The 20429-nt window shown below is 39.5% G+C and overlaps 2 protein-coding genes across 2 annotated transcripts in view; one reads left to right on the top strand and one right to left on the bottom strand.

The window, feature by feature from the left end:
• Positions 1 to 18803: 18803 nt before the first annotated feature.
• On the top strand, positions 18804 to 19872 carry ACRALDRAFT_208251 (uncharacterized protein; the record flags this gene model as incomplete). The annotated part of the gene is made up of 7 exons (XM_071022429.1): positions 18804 to 18816; positions 18882 to 18914; positions 18985 to 19067; positions 19236 to 19413; positions 19484 to 19510; positions 19535 to 19780; positions 19841 to 19872. 7 exons carry the CDS (start codon positions 18804 to 18806, stop codon positions 19870 to 19872), a joined length of 612 nt encoding a protein of 203 aa, XP_070878217.1.
• Positions 19873 to 19968: 96 nt separating this feature from the next.
• ACRALDRAFT_1069289 (uncharacterized protein) overlaps positions 19969 to 20429 on the bottom strand; it is a gene marked incomplete at both ends in the record, with an annotated part of 1912 nt that continues 1451 nt past the window's right edge. The window contains one exon of the mRNA XM_071017653.1: positions 19969 to 20302. Within this exon, the coding sequence (XP_070878216.1) occupies positions 19969 to 20302 (334 nt within the window). The remainder of the gene's footprint in view (positions 20303 to 20429) is intronic.

Genomic DNA, 20429 nt, shown 5'->3' with positions numbered 1-20429 from the left:
CTTATAGTAGACCGATTATCGCGACCCTCCCTTTACGGTTATAGTCTATAGCGACTCTAAGCCTAATAATAAGGGTAAGGTTATTCCGACTAGGCCATTCGTTTATTTCGACTAGGGCAATACTGACAACGCCTGACGCCAGCCGCGACTACTTCCGTTTGTACCTAGATACATATAGACGAGTACCACTATTTGCAAGCGGCCTGTCTACTATTTATAAGCGTTCTAAACCTAATTAGGAAGGCTACGCGAGCCGGCGTAGTAGTATATATACGCCACGATCTTAGCTGCAGATGTCCCGTACCGGTACGTAGTATATACAATCATGATAGACGTTTTGTATAAGACAGGCGTTAATTACTATGACTTATACTTAATGCCTAAGACTATAAAATCGCAGCTATTCTGACCTGTTTTCCATTATATCAAAGTACCCTAAAATGTATTATATCCTAGAGGTAGAAAAAGTGGTGAAAAAGTGGTAGAGAAGTGGTAGAAAAAGAGGTGGAAAAAGAGGTGAAAAACTTTTATATATTATTATATAGATAAGGGCTTATTATTTCGCATAGATAAGGGCTTATTATTCTATATAGATAAGGTCTTATTATTTCACATAGATAAGGTCTTATTATTAGCTAGATAAGCTTATATAACCACTATATTAAAAAATTTTCTACCTGCTTTTCCTACCTCTTTTCTTACCTTTTTTCCTACCTCTTTTCCTACCTGCTTTTCCACCACTTTTTCTATCACGATAGCGTATATTCTTCTTGACTAGAGCTTTATGCACGGAGGTTAAAATAAGCAGTGAATTTATAGTAACGGACATTCGTAATAAGCAAGGGAGAGAAAACCTTATTATAATTATACGTACCGGTACAGGATATCTGCAGCCAAGATCGTGGCGTATATATACTACTGCGCGGGCTCGCGTAACCTTCCTAATTGGGTTTAGGACGCTTGCAAATAGTAGACAGGCCGCTTACAAATAGTGGTACTCTATATAGACAGGTATACTTAATAAAGTGTATCGTCGGTAATTATCGTGGCTATAATTGAATTAAGCGTATCGTCGGTATCGTCGCTACGATTAATTGAACGTATCGTCGGTATCGTCGCGATGATTGATTAAACGTATCGTCGGTATCGTCGCGACGATTGATTAAACGGATCGTCGGTATTATCGCGACGATTGATTGAACGGATCGTCGGTATCGTCGCGACGATTAATTAAACGGATATGGCAGTATCTAGGTACAAGCGGAACAAGCGGGCGGGTGTTACCGGCTATTAATATAGGGCCCTAGTCGGAATAAACGAATAGCCTAGTCGGAATAACCTTACCTAATAATAATAGCACGTATATAGCTATGCTAACTAGCGATTATAGTTACGCCTAATTAGGGTAACGCCGCTTTTACAGCTAACCCTCCTCTCGCGACCGCCTCGCTTAGGTAAGGGGATATAGACCCTGGTATCGGCCCGTTAACGACCGTCTCTTACGGTTAGGGCGTCCCGGCGTCTAGCTACGGAGCCGTATTAGCTTCCCCTTCGCCTAGTTAGGGTAACCCGACCCCTAGTAGCGGGCTAGCTCCCCCTATTCCTCCTATTTCCCCCGGACTAAGCGCTCCCTAGTAGGCCCACGCACCTAGTATAGAGGTTATGTCTCTTAATAACGTCCTAAAGAACTTTAAGGCGAGCCTTACCTTAGAGACGCTCGCGGCTATCTATTAGTATATTAGCCTATACGACGATAAGAGGGATAGAGCTATTAGCATATCTCGCGCGCCCCTAAACCCCTTTACTAAGAGAGCCCCTCGCTTTAATAGGAGGGCCCTATCTAACTTCCTTAGGGATTATTAAGACTACGATAAGCTTAACCGCCTTAGCGAGGCTAATAGAATCTCCTATATTAGCCTATTTACGGAGGCTAATATCCGTCCTATAGTTAATAAGATAATCCGACTAGCTAAAGTATCCGGTAGCCGATAAAGAAACCTAAAGTAGCGGCTTATTAATAAATACTCCTACCTAGACCCCGACTAGTAGCTTAACCTATCTAATAAAGTACGCTAACTACAACTTACTTATAAGTATAAAAAGGTTAAGATAATCTAATAAGTTAAATAGCTATTAATAAGCGTTATAGTATAAAAGTCAAGAGCCAATAAAGTTAGCGGTACCTTTATTAAGGACTATAAGCTTTACAATATCTTCCTTATTATCCTATACCTAGATATTAATATATAGCTTATAAATCGGATAAAGTATAAGTTTAGTAACTTAAAGAACCGACTATACAGGTATTACGACTTATTAGATATACCAAAAGAGTGGGTAGAAGATATTTAGGTAGCCGATAGGCGGCCTATTAACGAGGTAGCGAGTATTATAGATGTTCTTACTCCTATACTAACTACTAAACTAATACTAGCTATTACGCCTTAGCCTGATTAGGCTAACCTAATAACATATACACCGATTATTTTATAGAGGCCTACTATAGTGCCTAAACCGGCTATATAGATAAGGAGCGATATAAATAAGTTAACGGAGCTTTTAGAGAAGTGCGCTATCTTTATAGTTTATAATAGTATAGGCGTTATTAAGAACGCGGTTCCCTAAGTTATAGCCCTTTCGCGTTAAGTAGGAGCCGATAAGGTTAACGCCATCCTTATTACCGACCCTTACCTAAAACCCTATTCTACGCCGCCCTAAAGCAGTCCACTTTAGAGAGGCAGGACGCTACTCTGGTAGCTTATTATATTACCCCTGATTAAACTAATATCGGTATATATAAGGACGATATATAGTATAAGCGAGGCCTACCACGGTATAGGAATAGGAATTCCTACCCTTGTTCTAGCGGCCTATTATAATACCACCTTATTAATAACTAACCCCCCTATTACTTTTATTATAGATAGGAGCGTTACCGCCGCGAGTAGTGCGCGGTACTATAGCTAGATAAGACCTAGTACCTGGTTAGGTTCCGCTACCCCGACTACCTCGCCTTAGACTAAAATAATAAGTAGCAGCCCTGCCCCTAGGATATATACCTTAAGTAGTAAGACTAGCTATACCGGCGGTCCGTCCTCTATTAGCTTAGCACGCGCCTTTAAGGGAAGTATAAAGACCTGGCTAAAGCCTATTATATTAGCACTAACTCCGGAAGCCTCTCTATTAAGATAAAAGATATTATAAGAGTAATATTATAATATTATACTAGGCTAAAAGAGGAAGAAGCGAAGGCTAAGGCTCCTATAACGAGTATTAACGTTAATTTCGTGTTTATTATATCCGATTATTAGTAGGCGGATATCTATACCGTATCGAATAATACCCGGAAAAGGTAATCCCCTTATTAGCCTCTTTATACGACTAGGAGTAAGAGGATCGTTAAACCTACTCCTAAGGTTATCCGTTTCCCTAATTAGGTTATTAAATAGCGTCTATAAGAGTTAAACCCCGGTTCTAGCTACTAGGTCCCGACTCTACTTAAAGCTAAGACTATTAACGAAAAAGTAAGGATAAATAAAGCGCCGATATAGTATAAAAAATAGTAACCTAAGACTATTAGTAAATATAAGCCTAGCTACTCCGCGGATTCGCCTTATAACCTAGGGTAAGCTTTATTAGACCTGGATAACTAAATTAGGGACCTCCGTATTAAGGTTACTGTTTAGTACCACTTCCTTACTAACCCGGATATAAAGCTAAGAAATAATAAGAGGATACGCGCCGCCGAGACTAGTTAACCGTAACACGAGATCGTTTATCAAACCGCTAATAAAGCCTTTTTCCTTAATAGATAAGGTCCCCTTAGTATATCTCCTCCCCTACCTTCGTTAAAGGGATACACTATCTTATTCTCCTAACCCGAGGATACTAGCTCGAGTACCCTTATTATTATTAAGAGAGAGGTAGCTCCTAAAACTAATAACTCCCTAGTTATTACCCGGTATATAGTCTTAAAGTATAGGCTTACTTGAAAGGGTGCTATAATATATAACCTTAACGTTTTTCTAAAGGCTATTATCGATATAGGGGCCACCTTTAATACTATCTTTATAGATACCATAAAACGCTTCGGTTAAGAATATCGTATTAGCTAGACTAAGATCCGAATTAAGGGCGTTAATAACCAGGAGGGGTAACCGTATACTAGATACCTTTAGGAGCGTTTATAGGTCGGCGAATAAAGCGGCGTTTTTAACTTCTAAGTCCTCCCCGGTCTAGGGCCCGATATACTACTTAGTATACCATAGATCTAGGAGACTAAAGCGTCCTTTTCTTTCTAGGATAATTAGATCGATACCGACTTTACGCTTAGTAACGCCTATATTCTTATACCTATCGCTTATTATAAGTGGATTAAAGAGATATTAAGGAACTAGAGCTAGCCGAACTACGAGGCTAATAAAAGGCGTCGGATTAATAAGGATCGGTCTAATTAGGCTAATTAATATTAGCTCTAGGATAGCGACCCTACCTATTAGCCTAGGGCCGCTACCTTATTATCTATTAAGGAAAAGGCTAACTATTACCTTTCGGATATTCTAAAGGAGGGTAATAAGATTTAATATATAATTAGAGACGCTAACGTAGCGTTTTTAGTAGCCTTTATATTCTTTAAGGAGATTAAGCCACTTTTACTAAGGGTATACGTGGCCTTAAGGGCGATGCCACGGAATTAGGGCTAAGGGTATAGGAAATACGATAAGGAAGCCCGATAATACTATAACTACTATTTTCTTCTATTACTACTATACTTTTCTATAAATCCTTATTATAGTTACCCTAATTAGCTTAATTTATACTAAATCACTTATACTAATTTTAAGTCGGAAGCATAGAAGTCTTACTAGTTATTAGCGTTATCGGCTTTAAGGGCCGAAGATACGCGTATTACTAGCGCCGCTATAATAGCTATAAAGAAGCTATAGACTATAAAAAGGCGAAAGCACTAAGACCTAATTAAGGAAGTATACTATTAGCCTATTTAGGCTATCGATACTATCTATAAGCCAAAAGCCCTTAAGATTTACCTAATAAATAACGCGCTATCTGATAGTTTTATCCCCGAAGGCGACCCCCTTTAGAAGCCGAAGATCTTAGCGGAAATCCCCGAGGATATATAGGAGCAGGAAAACGATTATTTTATTAGCCTAATTACCCTAAAGTTCTCTATAATTACCCCTCGCTTAAGACTTACGGAAAAGCGACTTAAAGATATCTTAGACTCTACCGACTATCTATTATCTATAAAAAAGGAGCTCTTAACGAAGACCCTCCTAAACCACGAAGCTACCCTCGTATAGGATTAGCAAGAATACGGGAGGCTTAACCCTAGAGTCGCTCCGCTATAGAAGATTAAGGTGGTTCCGTATAAGGCATAGTAAGCGAAAGGGATCCCTATCCCGAGAGCCCTAGAGTCTATTATTATTAAGATAATTAAGGATAGGAAGGATAAGGGGGTTATTAAGAAAAGCTATACGGCCTACTAAAACCCCTAGTTCCTTATAAAAAAAAAGATAGTAATATACGCCTTATTAACTCTACTACTAAGATTAATACTATTACCCTACGCGATATCTTTATCCCGCCTAGGGCTAACGAGTTTTCTAAGGATTTCGGTATATATAAAATAGTTTCCTTTCTAGATTTTTTCTCCGGCTATAACTAAGTTACCCTCGATAAGGAATTAAGGGACTTAACGACCTTTACTACGGTTTTAGGACTCTTTAGGATATACACCCTTCTATAAGGGGCGACTAACTTAGTGGCCTAGTTTATATATACTATAACCCGTATCCTCTACGACCTTATTCCTTAATACTATTAACCCTTTATTAACGATATCGCGGTTAAAAGGCCGACTACCACCTACGATAGTACCCTAATTAAACCTAAAATTCGCCGCTATATAGCTAAGTATATTAGTAATATCGATAAAGTCCTTCTTAATATAAAGCTTATTAAAGGCACTATAGGTAGCGCTAAAAGCTAATAGTATTAGAAAGCGGCTATTATTATAGGCTATATATACGGAACCGATAGACGTTCCCCTAACTAGGCTAAGGTAGCTAAGTTAACTAAGTAGTAAAAGTGCCGGACTATTTCCGAAGTCCGTTCTTTTCTTAGTCTCGCCACCTTTTACTATACCTAGATCTACCACTTTGCTATTATCGCGGGGCTGCTAATAGACCTACTAAAAAAGAGTTCTACCTTCCTATAAAGTAAACTTTAATAATACGCTATAAACACTTTAAAGGTTATCCTAACCTTTATACCGGTCCTTATTATTATCGAGTATAGTAAAGGGGCTAGTATTATCTATATTATTATCGATGTATATATTAAGGGCTAGGGCGGAATCTTAGGCTAGTATATTAATAGGAAAAAAGCTATTACCCGGTATAAAAGCGGTAGATAAAACCCGGTAAAGAAGGTTTATAATACTAGTAAGCTAGAGCTAAGGGGAGTATTAAAGGTGCTTTGCCGACTCCGTAACTATCTTTACGGAATCCGCTTTATACTAGAAATAGATACTTAAGCCTTAGTATCCTAGCTTAGTGGTTCTGCCACGGACCTACCCGGCGTATTTATTACTTAGTGGATTACCTAGATCCGACTCTTCGACTATAAGGTTAAGTATATTAAGGGGACTAAGAATATTATAGCTAATAGACATTCGAGGATACCTGCTACTCCGTCTAATTAGGCTAATAATACTACGAAAAGAGATATTAACGACTTTATTAATAGCCGAATCTTCCATATAGATATGGATAAAAGGTTTAATAACCCTACCCTAGCCGAAGATATTTTAGACCCGGATATCGCTTAGAGCTAGTTTTCTTAATAAATAGCCTTATATTTAATAAGCCCACGGATACCCTCTAGAATAGACCCTTATAACGCCCGTTATATTAAAGATCGATTAACCTATGTTTTTATAAAGGATAGTCTGCTATAGACGAGAGTTACTAAGAAAGATTCGACTTCTAAGAGGTGGATTAACGATAAAGAGACTTAGGTTACCCTAATTAGGAAAGCCTATAACGAGTCAGGCTACTATATAAGGGACCGGATATACTAAAAGCTTACCCTCCTATATACCTAGGATAGGATCTATAAGTAGACTAAGGAGGTTATCGAAGTATACGCCGAGTATTAGAGCCGCCGAGGTAAAGTATACGAAAATCCCCTAATCGTTATATAACTGCCTTAATAAGCCCTCCCCTTTATATAGGTAAGTCTTAATATCCAGTATCTTAACGGGTATTACTTAGTAGAAGCTTAATATATATTCACGGGATAGGTTAAAGCCCGTTTATTATAGAAGAACACGTCGCGAGCTATCGCGATATTCTTATAGGAAGATATTATCTGCCGGTATAGACTATACTAGTATATTATTATAGACGGAGGTCCTAAGAATAAGGGTAGCGTAATTAAGTTAAATCGGGTATACCTAATAAAGTATAAAGTTATCTCTGCCTATTACCCCCGCGCTAATAGTCTAAATAAGGTAGAAAATAAGCCTATCGCCTATACGCTTATTATCTAGTAAAGGATTTACCGTAGTATATTATATAAGATCCTGCCTATAATCCTTTTCGCGGACCGTATAACTATCCGAGTATTTACCGGAAAGACCCCCTTTTATCCCCTTTATAGCTATAAGTCTATTACGCCTATTAAGACAACCTGCCTTACTTAAAGAGTACTCGACTAGGGCCGCGTTAAGACCCCTAAAAAAAGATATTACTACGCCTAAGGGCCTTTGCCTAGTTAGAAGCCGACCGGAGAACTATTACCGATATAGTTAATAAGTAACGGTAATAAAAGACGGACTCTATTAACCGTTTAAGAGTTAGGACCCTATATAAGTAAAGACTTTAAGTCGGCGACCTTATCCTTATATACGATACTAAGCTAGTTATCGATATAAGCCATGATAAGAAGCTAGACTACCGCTAGAATAGCCTATTTCGTATTATATCGTCTAATCAGGATAATAAGACCTTTAGGCTATCGACTTTATTAGGGGAAGAACTCTAGGGCGTTACTTTTACCGCTGACCGCCTTAAGAAATTCATCCAGGATAAAGACGGATACTAGGAGCCGGAGGACTAGACGATACTAGAAAAGGATTACGCTAAAGAATTAATAATTATATACCCTGCCCGCGGCGTCCTTATCGATAAAGAGCTAGTTAAAGCACCCCTCCTCCTAGGTAAATCCACTTATAAAGATACTAGGGCCGAGGATAATAAGCGTTAAGATAATATAGGTACCCCTAATTAGACTATTAACGTACTCCTATAACGGTTAGTAAGACTTTAGGATATACTAGGCGAGTATTATAAGAGGTTAAAAGCGGAGCTCCGGAAAGCGATATAATCGGGAAAAGTCGAAGTTTATATCCCTAGAGATCCTGACTTTAACCTAAGTAAGTATAAGGACTATACTAGGACCTTATACTTTATCCCCTACTATTACCTCCTACCTAGTTAACCTAATCGTGGTAATACTATACTTAATAGGAGTTTTATATATAGTATTAGAGCTAAGGATATATAAGGCACCGCTATCTGCTTATTATCGAAAACTAACTATTATACCCCTAAAATAAAAACACCACTTTTAGGACTCCTTAACTCGCTCTTTTTCCTATTTCTTTCCTATTTACCCTTTACTACCCTAATCACCCTATTCCACGCCCTTTTACCGATTATTTTATTTATTAGTTCCTTTTATTTATATTTTATTATTACTATTTTTTATTTATACGTACTAACTAAGTGGATACTATAAAGATATATCCACTAAATGTATTAATTATTTATCTACCTTTCCTTTACCCGTTTACGCCGCGTACTAAAATAAAAATATCCTAATTATACTAAGGTTACCCTAATTATAGTAATTATTACCCGAATCACCTCTCTATATCTTACTCCGGCTTATTCTTATAGTTATTATTACTAGGGCCGTATACTTCCGACTTATACCGTTAAACCTAAGCCCTAGAGATAAAGGGAATATAATACCACTTTATAGTCTCTTCTTAATCCCTTTTTATTGGGTTATTCTAAATAGTATAACAGAACTTCTCGAGGTCGTCCTTATATTTATACACTAATACAGGGACCTATACTATTATATAGTCCTATGGTTTAAGACCCCTTCCTCTATAAACGTCGTGTATTTACTAAGTATTTTCACGGTATAGAGTAATAGTGCTTACTACGAAGACACTATACCGAGGCGAAAGCCGCGGATATATCTTATCATCGTATACGGACTATAACAGTATTAGTAAGTCTTTAGTATATAGATCAGAGTAACTAATACCTATATAGTTACTATCTGGCTATAAGGCCTCCTGATTAGACTAATAGAACTGCTTCCAGAGCTTATTATTATAATATATATAAGCTATCTCGTAAAAATAATAGTTAGTATAGTCCGGAAATCGATTATTACGTTAAAGCGATATATACTCGAAAAAAGGATAAGTGATCTTATTATTAACCCGATCACTTATAGCCGACTACCGTTCCTTATAGCACTAGCACGGCACCTTATAAATAACTCCGAACCCTTAGATAATTAGGGCTCTAACCGTATTAGCCCGGGTCACCGTCTTTATAATATACTCCTTTTAGGGACTAGCGAGGTCCTTAGCTATAAATACGCGCCGATAGAAAAAAGACGAACTATTACTAGACCTTACCTTCTTAAATAGAGCCTATTCTATATCTCTGTTAGCGAGATTTAGTAAGCTATCCTAGACCTGACCTACGACGGTAGCCTTAGAGTCACCTTAGATAACTTAGCCTATAAAATCTAGTTTGATATACGAAGCGCCACCCTTACTAGCCACTTCGTACTAAATAAAGTGCGAGTTTACCTATATCCATAAAATTAGCTTACCCTAATCAGGGTAATATAATAGAAAGCGTAAAAAGAACTTACCACTATATCTTAGATAATCGTAAAAATATTATATTTATTAACCGCACCTATAATAAGTCGTGTCTTAGACCAGAAACACGGTACAAGATAGACTAACGCTTAATAAGCTATGGCTTTCTTACGCTTATAAGAGCTAAGGTTATTAAGCGCCGTGATTAGAGCTTTAGCGGATATATCGATAAGCTTATTATTATTATTAATAAGAGGTTTAAGGGAAGCATAATATCGAATCGTATAATAATATAAAAACGCAGAGCTAGAAAAGATACGCCTCTGGCCGGCAGCCCTCCGCTTTATATCCCTTAATAATAGGTGATATGGCCTAGCGATTTATAGTTTTAGTGACTTAAGGAGGCGTAGTTAAATAAACAGCCTATTTTAAGTTACCGAAAGATTAGGCTTTAAGCGTGATTCACGATTACCTTCCTTATATCGCTTTATCACGTAGTCGCGACTATAGGTATAATAAAAAAGGTACTATCTAATCTTTTCGACTAATTAGATCGGTTATATAATAAGCTGACTTCCGTATTTAGATCCTACGCCTAATTCACTAAGTTACCTTTGTCCGAAAACTATAAATAGTATTAGGATTACCCTTTCTTTGATAATCACGACCCTATTTAACTAGTAGCCGTAATAGAAACTCCGGTTAAAGCTAGTCTTATAAGGGAGGCACTGCCTAGAAATATTAGACGTTAATAGAGGATATATATCCCCTATTACTAGCTCTAGTTAACCCGTTTTTCCTCTCTTCCTCTCTTTTTCTATATCGTTAAGTTTATTTCTAACTTACTCCTATCTATTTCTTCGCTATTTATTACCCCCCGCTACCCTTATATATTTATCCTATATTTCCCCGCCTATATATTACCGTGATTAGGCTAATAGAGATATTCAGAATATCTATATCCTCTACTATTAACTACTAGGAGCCGGCTCCCGCCGGTCCTATCCTTACCGCTAATATCGTACCCGCTACTCGTGTTACTATTAATAAGACCACGCGCCCTTATCGTATTAGCGACCCTAATAATAGCCGATAGGTGTTCCCCTAATAAGGTCTGCCGTATCGTTTATTTAACGTCCCCGATAACGCTGCCCCCTTTATAGGTTTCCCTTAGCAGCCTAAAGATAATATACGCGTAGTCTAAGGCCTCCTTAAGAATACTATGGATAGCGAACTTAACGCTGCTACGATTAATATAATGCTCCCTTATATCCCTATAGTAGGTATATTTAGCGAGAGGTCCTAGGATGCTTATCCTATAGTTTAGTTATTATTCAGGACGTGTTACGACCTAACGAATAAGAGGTAGCTAGAGAAGGGTAGTCTAGAAGATATAATGCGTGTAACGTTTAAGCGTAGATAAGGGGATAGCCGTCCCGTAGCTTAGATTAATATTACGCCTTACTAGTAGTTAAATAGCCGAACGCTGATTTACTCTCCTTAGCCGCTTAAGGTAATTAACTATATTAAGAGAAGTCACCTTATCCTTAATATTTATTACTTTAATAACCACTTTATTAGCCTAATTATAGATTAAAAGATATAGTGTATATACGGGTATAATAGTATTTAGAATACTAGTAATACTAAAGATCGCCTTTTACGGTTATTTAAGTATATTATAGGTTAGCTACGTAGTATTAATATACCTAATAAGGCCGTCTCTAGCCTTACCCGCCGTTTCTATATTATTCCCGGTCCTTACTAAACAGATAATTACTTATATAGCCTTTTTATTATCTAGTAGATATAAGCTATTGTCTAAGAAGGATACCTATTCCCTTAGAGCTTAAAGATTTATCGGTTTATATAGGGACGCTACTACGGAAATAATAGTATAGCTTATATTCGTTATATTAAGGAAGAATAGCTGTTTTATATTAGAGTAATCCTCGGCTTTAGTTATTAGAAAACACTAGCGGTCCTAGTAGTTCTTTAGTCCCTTTTACCGCCTCCTCCTAAAAGCATAGGTTTTACTCCTATTAATAAGCCTGTTATTAAGTCTAAGCCTACTACCCCCGGTGCCTTTAATCAGGTTAAGAAAAAGACTTAGGCGCTAATTAGGAGCACTCCTAAAAAAGATACTAGTATCCCGGTACGTCCTAAGACGCCTAAGAATATCTCTAAGAAGCCCTCGGCACCGGTCACGCCTAAGAAGGTCACTAAGGTCACGAAGAGCCCTAAGAAGACTCCTAAGTCCTCTAAGCCTTCTAAGTTTGCTGGTATTAACTTAAATAGTTATAAGATTATTTAGATATCGCTAAAGAAAGTCTTAGTATAGCCTAGGAAGATTAATATCCAGGGTAAATAGATTAAGGATATAAAGGAGAAAGATAAGGGTATCGAGATATCTTATAGCCACCTATTCTATAGGCTATATAATCCTCGCCCTATAGACTCTTATATTAGCCCGATCAGGCCTAGCTTATTCTCCTAAGATAACTGTGTTTACTCGTATAATAGTATTTACCGCGCGATACGCTATAACGCCGCTATTAATAGTTCTTTATATATACCGCCTTTATATACGATTCCCTAGGAAGCATAGTTACGGTATAATACTAGGATTAAGTAGGACGAGGATATAGTTATAGCCACTATAAGGCGAGCATATACCGAGAAGGAGGATTATATAGTTAGCTCTCCGTAAGCGTAAATAAGTCTTTAGAATAGTTTTACTGGATTATACTTAGCTTAATTAGGGTAACCTAATTATATTTAGAGTTATTATAGCTATAAGAATATAAGTAAGATAACTAGGGCCGATTATAAAGGGGTGGATCAGAGACCCAGTGCTATATCGTTAGGACGTTACGTGACGTTATAAGACGTGCGCTTTTTTATTTATTTTATATATTATATATACGTGGCGACGCTACCTAGATATAAAGGATGCTTATTATCCTATATAATTATTATCCTTTTAACCCTAGGTTTTGCCACGTTTATTATATTCACTTTATTTAAGCTACGTTGCCCTAATTAGAGCAGCGCGCACCTCTAGGAACCTCTTTTAAAGGTCTCCTTATTATATATGTTGTTTTGGTTATATGCACTACGTGGTCTTAAGCACTCCTGTTATCGAAGACTTGTCCGAGATCACACTGCCTAAGCCGTTCTGCACAGTGACGGCTTCGCCTTTCTTCACTGTTTACTTATTCGCCTTCTAGTCGATAGGGCCTCTAAAAGGCATAGTGATATATCCTTAGGAGCTATACCGAGTCTTATAATTATCTCTAAAGGCGGCGTCGCTTGTATAAAAGAGGGCGTATTTAGCTAGGTTTTCTTCGTAATCCAGTGGCCTAAAGGATAGGCAGAGGGATCTCGTTTAGTTAAGGTATTAAAGACACCTGCTAGCGGCTTTATAATACTAACTGGATAGATTAGTAGCGAATTCAGCTAGTCTGGAAGTAGGCTTTATAATATCCGGCCTTATTTAGTAAGCGGCGTAATTAATCGATCCGACCTTTTAAAGATATAGGTTAATAAAGTCCTCTAACGCCTACTTATTATTCGGCTCGAGGATATCAGGAGAGGCGAGCGGCGTAGTGACCCTTCAGCTAGTAATAATATTCAACGGCTTTATCTTTTCGTTAATATAGTTATTAAAGAATAACCATAGTCTATGGCGTTTATAATCCCTTATAACCCAGATATTAAGGAACCACTTAATCAGACCTAAATCCCGGATCTAACAGCGCTACTATAGCTACTTAATTCAGTCTTTGGCAGCGTTAATATACTCTTTATAATATAGCAGAACTATATCATTAATATAGAAGAATGTAAGCAGTTTATTATCTCGGCAGACGTAATCGTCCTCCTTTAACTATATAAGTCTATATTTACCTAAAATAGACGAGAGCTCCTGGTGATATAGCTTAGGTGATCAGCGTAGCGGGCTAATCCTATGGTTCGTGGGGCGTAGGAGGCTTAAAAACGGTTCTAATCCGGCCTTATTAGTAATATGTGTTATGGTTTATAAGATATTCTATCCCGGCGGGTCTTTAACGTAGATTTCTTCGTTAAGCCGGGCGTTCGTGAACGCATTAACGGTATTAAGTTATCGGGTCTCTAGATTAAAGTGGGTAGTGATAGCTATAAGCGTTTTAAAAGTCCTCCGGCCAGGGTGGAGGCCTAGGCATTAAGGTAGCTTTAAGGTTATTAATCACTATAAACGTAGAGGCGTGCCTTAAATTTAGTAACATAGCCAGATAGATTAACCTTATATTTAAAGACCTATTTTAGATCTAAAAGGCGGCTTAGAACGGTAGTATACTATTTTACTGCTTTAAACGTACCTATCTTAATAAGAGCCTATACCTCTGTAGAGGCGGCTATAACCCATTACATTCTGTATAGAGACCTTATTATCTGGCTCTGATTAGTAGGCTCTTCGGGTATATCTCGGCGTAGCAGTGGCTTCCTCGGTATATCAAAGCGGTTAAGATAAAGGAAGGCAGAGTCGGCGTATTATTACGGTGGCCGGCGGTTACGTTATGACCGAGAGGAGGCTGCTAGCTTGTTAGTAGCTAAAGATAGGGTCCCCGCCGTGGACGAGGATAGACTGACAGGCGTCGCTAAAGAGCCCGAAGATAGAGAGCTAGCCGGCGTTAAAGAGCTAGCCGGTGGAGATAGCTATTAAGCAGCTACCGTAGGAGTGGGTAAAGGGTCCGAGGCTGCCGTTACGGTAGCTATAGCGGCAGCTATTATCTTATCCTCTAGAACCAACTAATTAGGGGATAATAAACCTATAGTAGTAGTGGTAGCGGCCGGAGTAACGGTATTATTAGAGTCGTCGGAATCGGAAGAATCTTTATCCGAGCTAATATCGTTATCGGAGTTATCGGAGTTATCAGAGTTATCGTTATTAGAGGCAGCAGCTGTTACTGCTAAAGGAGCCGTAGAAGGGGCCGGCTAGTAAGCAGTTATTATAGTAGTAGGCGGAATAGCTGCCGTGGGCGTTAATTAACGTGAATCCGGAGGCGTTATTATAGGAGGGGAAAAGGAAGAAGAAGCCGGAATTTTAGAGGCTTTAGAAGAGGTTATTATAGGAGAGGTTTTAGAGATAATTATAGCTGTAATTATAGCTAGCGTTATAGCAGAGCCCTGAGCTCGGGCGGTAGTAGCTACTATAATAGAAGGAGTAACCGCTATAGGCACCGCCGTGGCCACTATAGTTGCCGTTTTAGACGCTGCGATGGCTATAGTGACTTATCTACCCACCCAAAATTAGGCGAGGGAGTCGAAGTTTCTATTGCTTTAATAGCTACTACTTTAATATCTTGATATTTAACCTATTTAACTGCTTTAACTACTCTAGCTCTCTTAATTACTTCAAGCTATTCCGGCCTCCGGATATCCTAGGACGACTCTATCGTCGTATTCTGCTATAGCACTATGAATTAATCATAAACCGTCATCACGCTAACGGTCTCCAGGGCGTCCTTTTCAGCGTCTTCCGGCAAATTTAGCTCTTTAAAAAACTCTATTAGAATCGGTGGCTTTATATTCCGATCCTTATACATAATCTTTTCGTTAAAGCTAACGTCTATTATACGCAGAAGCCTTCCAAGCTTTAGCACCTAAATCTGATAAATATTAGTGCTCTCGTAACCGATTAAGTAACCAATATAAGCCTTCTCCGCGAGCTTTTTATTCTTCTGGCGGCCTTGGTCATAGTTAGTAGTTAATGGATAGCTATAGTAACCGTACCTTGCTATGTAACTGACTAGAGGGGTGCTCGTAATACGCTCGATACTTATCTTATTAACCCACTTATTTATATAACCCTTCGGCGCTTTTCACCTAAGGTCACGGCGTGGAATCGGATTATATAGGTATATCGCGGCGACGACGATATCTGGCTATATATCCTACTAGAAACTGGAGGAAATAGCGAGGGCCTAGGCGATAGCGTATATAATAGCCCTATAGTGTTCGGCTCCGGCGTTCTGGGTAGCCGTATTTAGTGACGACCTCTTAATCAGGATCCCTCTTATATAAACCTAGTTATTAAAATTACTCTATAGGGCTTGCTTATTATCTAGACGGATCACTATAATAGGATAGAGATACTGCCTTACTATGTGTAGTTTAAAGAACGTCGCCGATAGAAAGGCTAACTTAAGGTTCTTTAGGAAGTCCCCTACTATAAAGTGTATATAGGAGTAGTGGTATAGTATTAGTTTCGTGAGCCTATTAAAGGACTCGTTATTAGAAAAGATATCGATATCTATATACTGCTATAGGCGTGTAGGCCTATAGTTAGGTTGCCGTTATAGTACTAGCCTCCAGGCCTTACTAGTAGAGCAGGCTTTATACTCGATCTTTAGGGGGAAGTCCCCTCTATAGACTGCGCTGCCTATATAGGCGGTCGTGATGTATTTAAGGGCCTCGGCGCTTACGTGGCCTAGCTGCTTATACTATAAACGAGCATCGGCGACGCTTATAATCGGGGCTCTTAAGCTATTAACAAAGCTCTATTATTCCATTAGTTAGAGGGCAAACTAACTGCTGACGTTCTTTAATAGCAGGGTAGCGGTCCTACCCTTTTCCTTAATTTCTAATGCTTATCTACTAGTAATAAGCGATCCTATTAAAAGCAGGCGGAGGACTAATATAAGAGTTATAGGATATCTCTCGATATACGCTATATCCTTTAAAATCAGTATATAAGGCTAACAATCCCGATCTTTAACTTATAGCCTTATAGTCCCGAATCTAGTAACCGGATCCGACTCTCCTCTACCGGTATCGAATATTATAAGCTTTTCGGCGGGCCGGTAGTCTTCTAGTAGGTAACGCTTATTAGTGATATACCTTATAGTGCCGAAATTAACTAATAGCATGTTTTTAAAAGGTGTAGCTACGGCTACTATTAATAAAAAGCTATATATGCTATACGATCCGGTTTTATCGTCCAAATCCGAGTCTGAAATAGCGCCCCCGGTAGCCACGAAATTAGAAGAATTCTTAGAAGGGTCTTTCGAGGGTGACTTCTATTAACTCTTATTTCCTTACTTTCGGCATGCTTTTTAAGGTTACTCTAGAACCTCTTCTGGTATTCGTTATCCTAGCTAGCGATAATCCTGTTATAGTATTCTTCTGTCTCCTTAGATAACTTAAAGGACTTCACTTTTCGGGCCGGGTTAATATACGAGCATATCTAAATTAGCCTATAATAGATACCGGTCTTTTAAGTAATACGATAATTTCAGATACATTCCTATTTAGGACTTTAACCCTATTAACGATTCTTTTAATCCTATTAACGATCCGGTTACTAACCTTCTTTATCTTTTCCTAGGAATATAGCTATATAGAATAATAATAATCCCGGCTTCTAATCTAAACGTAGAGGGTGTCTATAACGTAACCAGGTAGTATATTCGTTAACGACGGGCTTAATATCCGGCAGTTTAGTCTTATTCTCTTCTATTCGTATTATAGAAAACCGGGCCTCCGACTATTCCAGGGAAATTAATCTAATCGCGTTAAAAAATTCGTTAAGCTAGTCTATCTTCGAATCGATCGCACGAACTTAATACGTCTTTGCCTCTTAATATAACTTACGGAAATCTTTAAGCCATCATTAATAAGGTATTTTCCTAATAGATTATATATAATCGTCCTAACGCCGCTTAATAAGTGATCTTTAGACGGTGTTAGTATGCCTAAGGCGTGCCTTTAGGATTCGCAGGATTTCCTTTAGGTTGCTTTTCCCGGCGTAGGACTCCGCGAGGCTCCGGTCTATAATAGTAGTAATATAATCTAGCACCGCCTTAATCGCGACTTTTTCCTGATTATATTCGTTATAGGCGAATAGCTATAGCTTATATCTTTAGTCCTTAATACCCTCCTTACTTTCGGCAGGGGGACTAACATTTTAGAGGCGTTCTAGGCGTTTATTATCGTTAAGATCCGGGTCCACGAGTTCTTTAACCTTATTAGAAAGGGCGACTTTTATTACCTGCAGATACTAGTAATACTAGTCCTTAGAGAAGGTTAGTATAACCGAAGCTATCGTGATGGCGTGAAAGAGCAGCTAATTAAATAGAGTAGGAGAAGGAGGAGGAATTAATAGAGGCGGTTAAAGGGGTTAGTGATAATAGGCAGGCGGACGGGCTAGTGGACGACTCTATCCGTAACAGAGCAGGGACTTAAAAAGAGAGGCTCTAATCGTATTAATTAAGAGCTTTAAAAAGAGGGCTTTAAATAAGAGGCAGAAAGGGGAGAGGCTATAATGCCTATAACTATTAGATCGACCGGAATAGAGGCGTATCGCTAGAGCGCCGGGCTTATAAATATCAGGACACTAATATCGTATAAAGTGTGACTTATATTTATTACAGACTATAAAAAAGTTTAAGTCTATGATATTAAATATATAGGCAAAAAAAGGGGGAAAAGCACTATAATACATCTATCAGAAGTATCGCCGTATTCGGAGCAGTGTGTGACGTGGCTCTGCGAATATAACCCATCGAGCTTATCGGGCCTTTCAGGGACCTTAGGCACAAATGCCTGGCAATATAAATAACCTGATTTTTCCCTTCCACGATATTAACAACACAGGAAAACGCGGCTACGCGAATAAGTTATAGAGGCGTGGAATCAACTGCCTAAAGACTTTTTAGAAGAGCAGATTAGTATAATGCCTGATCGATACAACGCAGTGATCGCGGGTTATTCATAAGTACTGAATAGTAAAACGGAACGTATTTCCCCGGCTCCACATAGCGTTGCATACCGACCCACAGGCACAAAACATACCGATATAGCCTTAGTAAGTTTCGGGGGGATAATGCCGAGGCTCGGTCCAGCACTGATTAGTAAACCGAAATATATCTGTTTTTTGTTGTACAAGTGCGGTATCCTTGAGTCTACGGACACACGTCGAACAACAAGGCATGGAGTATTCTGATAAATTATTACCGAAGACGGCCGAATCAATGAGGCCAACGCATAATATAACCAATTCCCAGTCAGCAGACATATGGACGGACTTCCTCCACATAACTGGACCGCCTTGCTCTTGGCTACTACGCCCATCTCTATTTCCTCCCGCGTACACATCATGATTCAAGGAATATAAGTCGCTGGTATCATATGAAGCCTGCGCCTTATACCTAGGTCTCAACAGAGACCCAAGGTCTTATGAAGAAGGCTATGGCATTGCGCTAAGGTAGTAGGAAGTGTAGTTAGGTGTTTTTTGTCGCATGCCAACTGGCGACAGGAAGACAAACGATGGAGGCCAAGAATAAGAGAAAGTTTTGGTAGAAAGACGGGACAGGGAGACAAAGACAAATGTAATAAGAAGGATACCATTATCGCCGCTCTTCGCATCATAAATGTCATCAAAATTCCCGCCGCCTCCCGAGTCGATGTTCTCTCCAGGACCATCTGGTCTCTAGGTAACAGTATCCTATCCATTTCCCCCAACATTTACTGCTAATGTCAAAGTGTGCATGTCCTTCCGTTCAGTCCGGTGTCATTCTGAATCTCCTGCAGGTTGATGAATGCTATTCCCGTGAGTAAGCAAGCATTTCTCAGCACCTACCATTAGTCGAAATTCCCCATCGAGTCGGATCAGGACGCAGAGATGGTCTAACGATCAGCCGTTGGGTCTATACCCCGGCAACGCAACGTCGGCCAGAGCAACGCTGCGGTGTCGGATGCCTCCCAATCATTTGTCAATATCGTCGGGCTCCGACTGGCAACAGAGTATCGAGTTTAGTAAGTCGCCGTCGCCTTCGCGAATGGCTCCCACAGTGGGGAAACGTATTTGGTTTAAAAAAGAAAAGAAAACAAGGATTATAGCACAGCAACGGTACAGACAAGGGGTCTGCAAACGTGGTGGCGGCGAGACTTAATTCTCTGCGTCTCGCCCGAAAAGCTAGGTACCTTGTAATACCTTATGTTCGGTAGTACGTAGGTAGTGGCCGTTTGGGGAAGCGCAGCAGGAACGATCACTTGCGAGTCTTCCTGCGTCGGTGCCGGATTTTGTTCTCCCAGCATTTATCGACAGCGTCGAGGACGATATCCCAGTCCTCGGAGATAATCCGGCCGATAAAGAATACCTTGACGTTGTGCTCGACCGTAACCAGTTTTGAATAGTTGACTCGGGACTCCTTGGCGAGCGTCTCGCCCTCGGCGTCGATTTTCATCCTTGCTGGCGAGAACCCTAGTTTCGGCTCGTTCTCCAACGGCTTAGGCCTGTGGCCCTGAACGTAGATAATGCCGTGTTTGTGAGGCTTGACTCCTCGCTTCTTACAGGCTTTGCCGCCGTAAGTGAGGATCGGCCTGGCGGCGCATCACACAGATCAGTTCGGAACCTCGACCGCCACAGGCACTGGGTGATGTTGGACGGGAGGAGGAGGAGATAAAGGAGAGGAAGTGGCCCCCGCTGGGGGGGGGGGGGTTGGGGGGG

Source organism: Sodiomyces alcalophilus, assembly GCF_042370955.1.
Source record: "Sodiomyces alcalophilus JCM 7366 unplaced genomic scaffold ACRALscaffold_2, whole genome shotgun sequence".
Lineage (NCBI taxonomy): Eukaryota > Fungi > Ascomycota > Sordariomycetes > Glomerellales > Plectosphaerellaceae > Sodiomyces > Sodiomyces alcalophilus.
The sequence above is the reverse complement of the archived record's forward strand: the minus strand, read 5'-3'. Positions and strand labels throughout refer to the sequence as shown.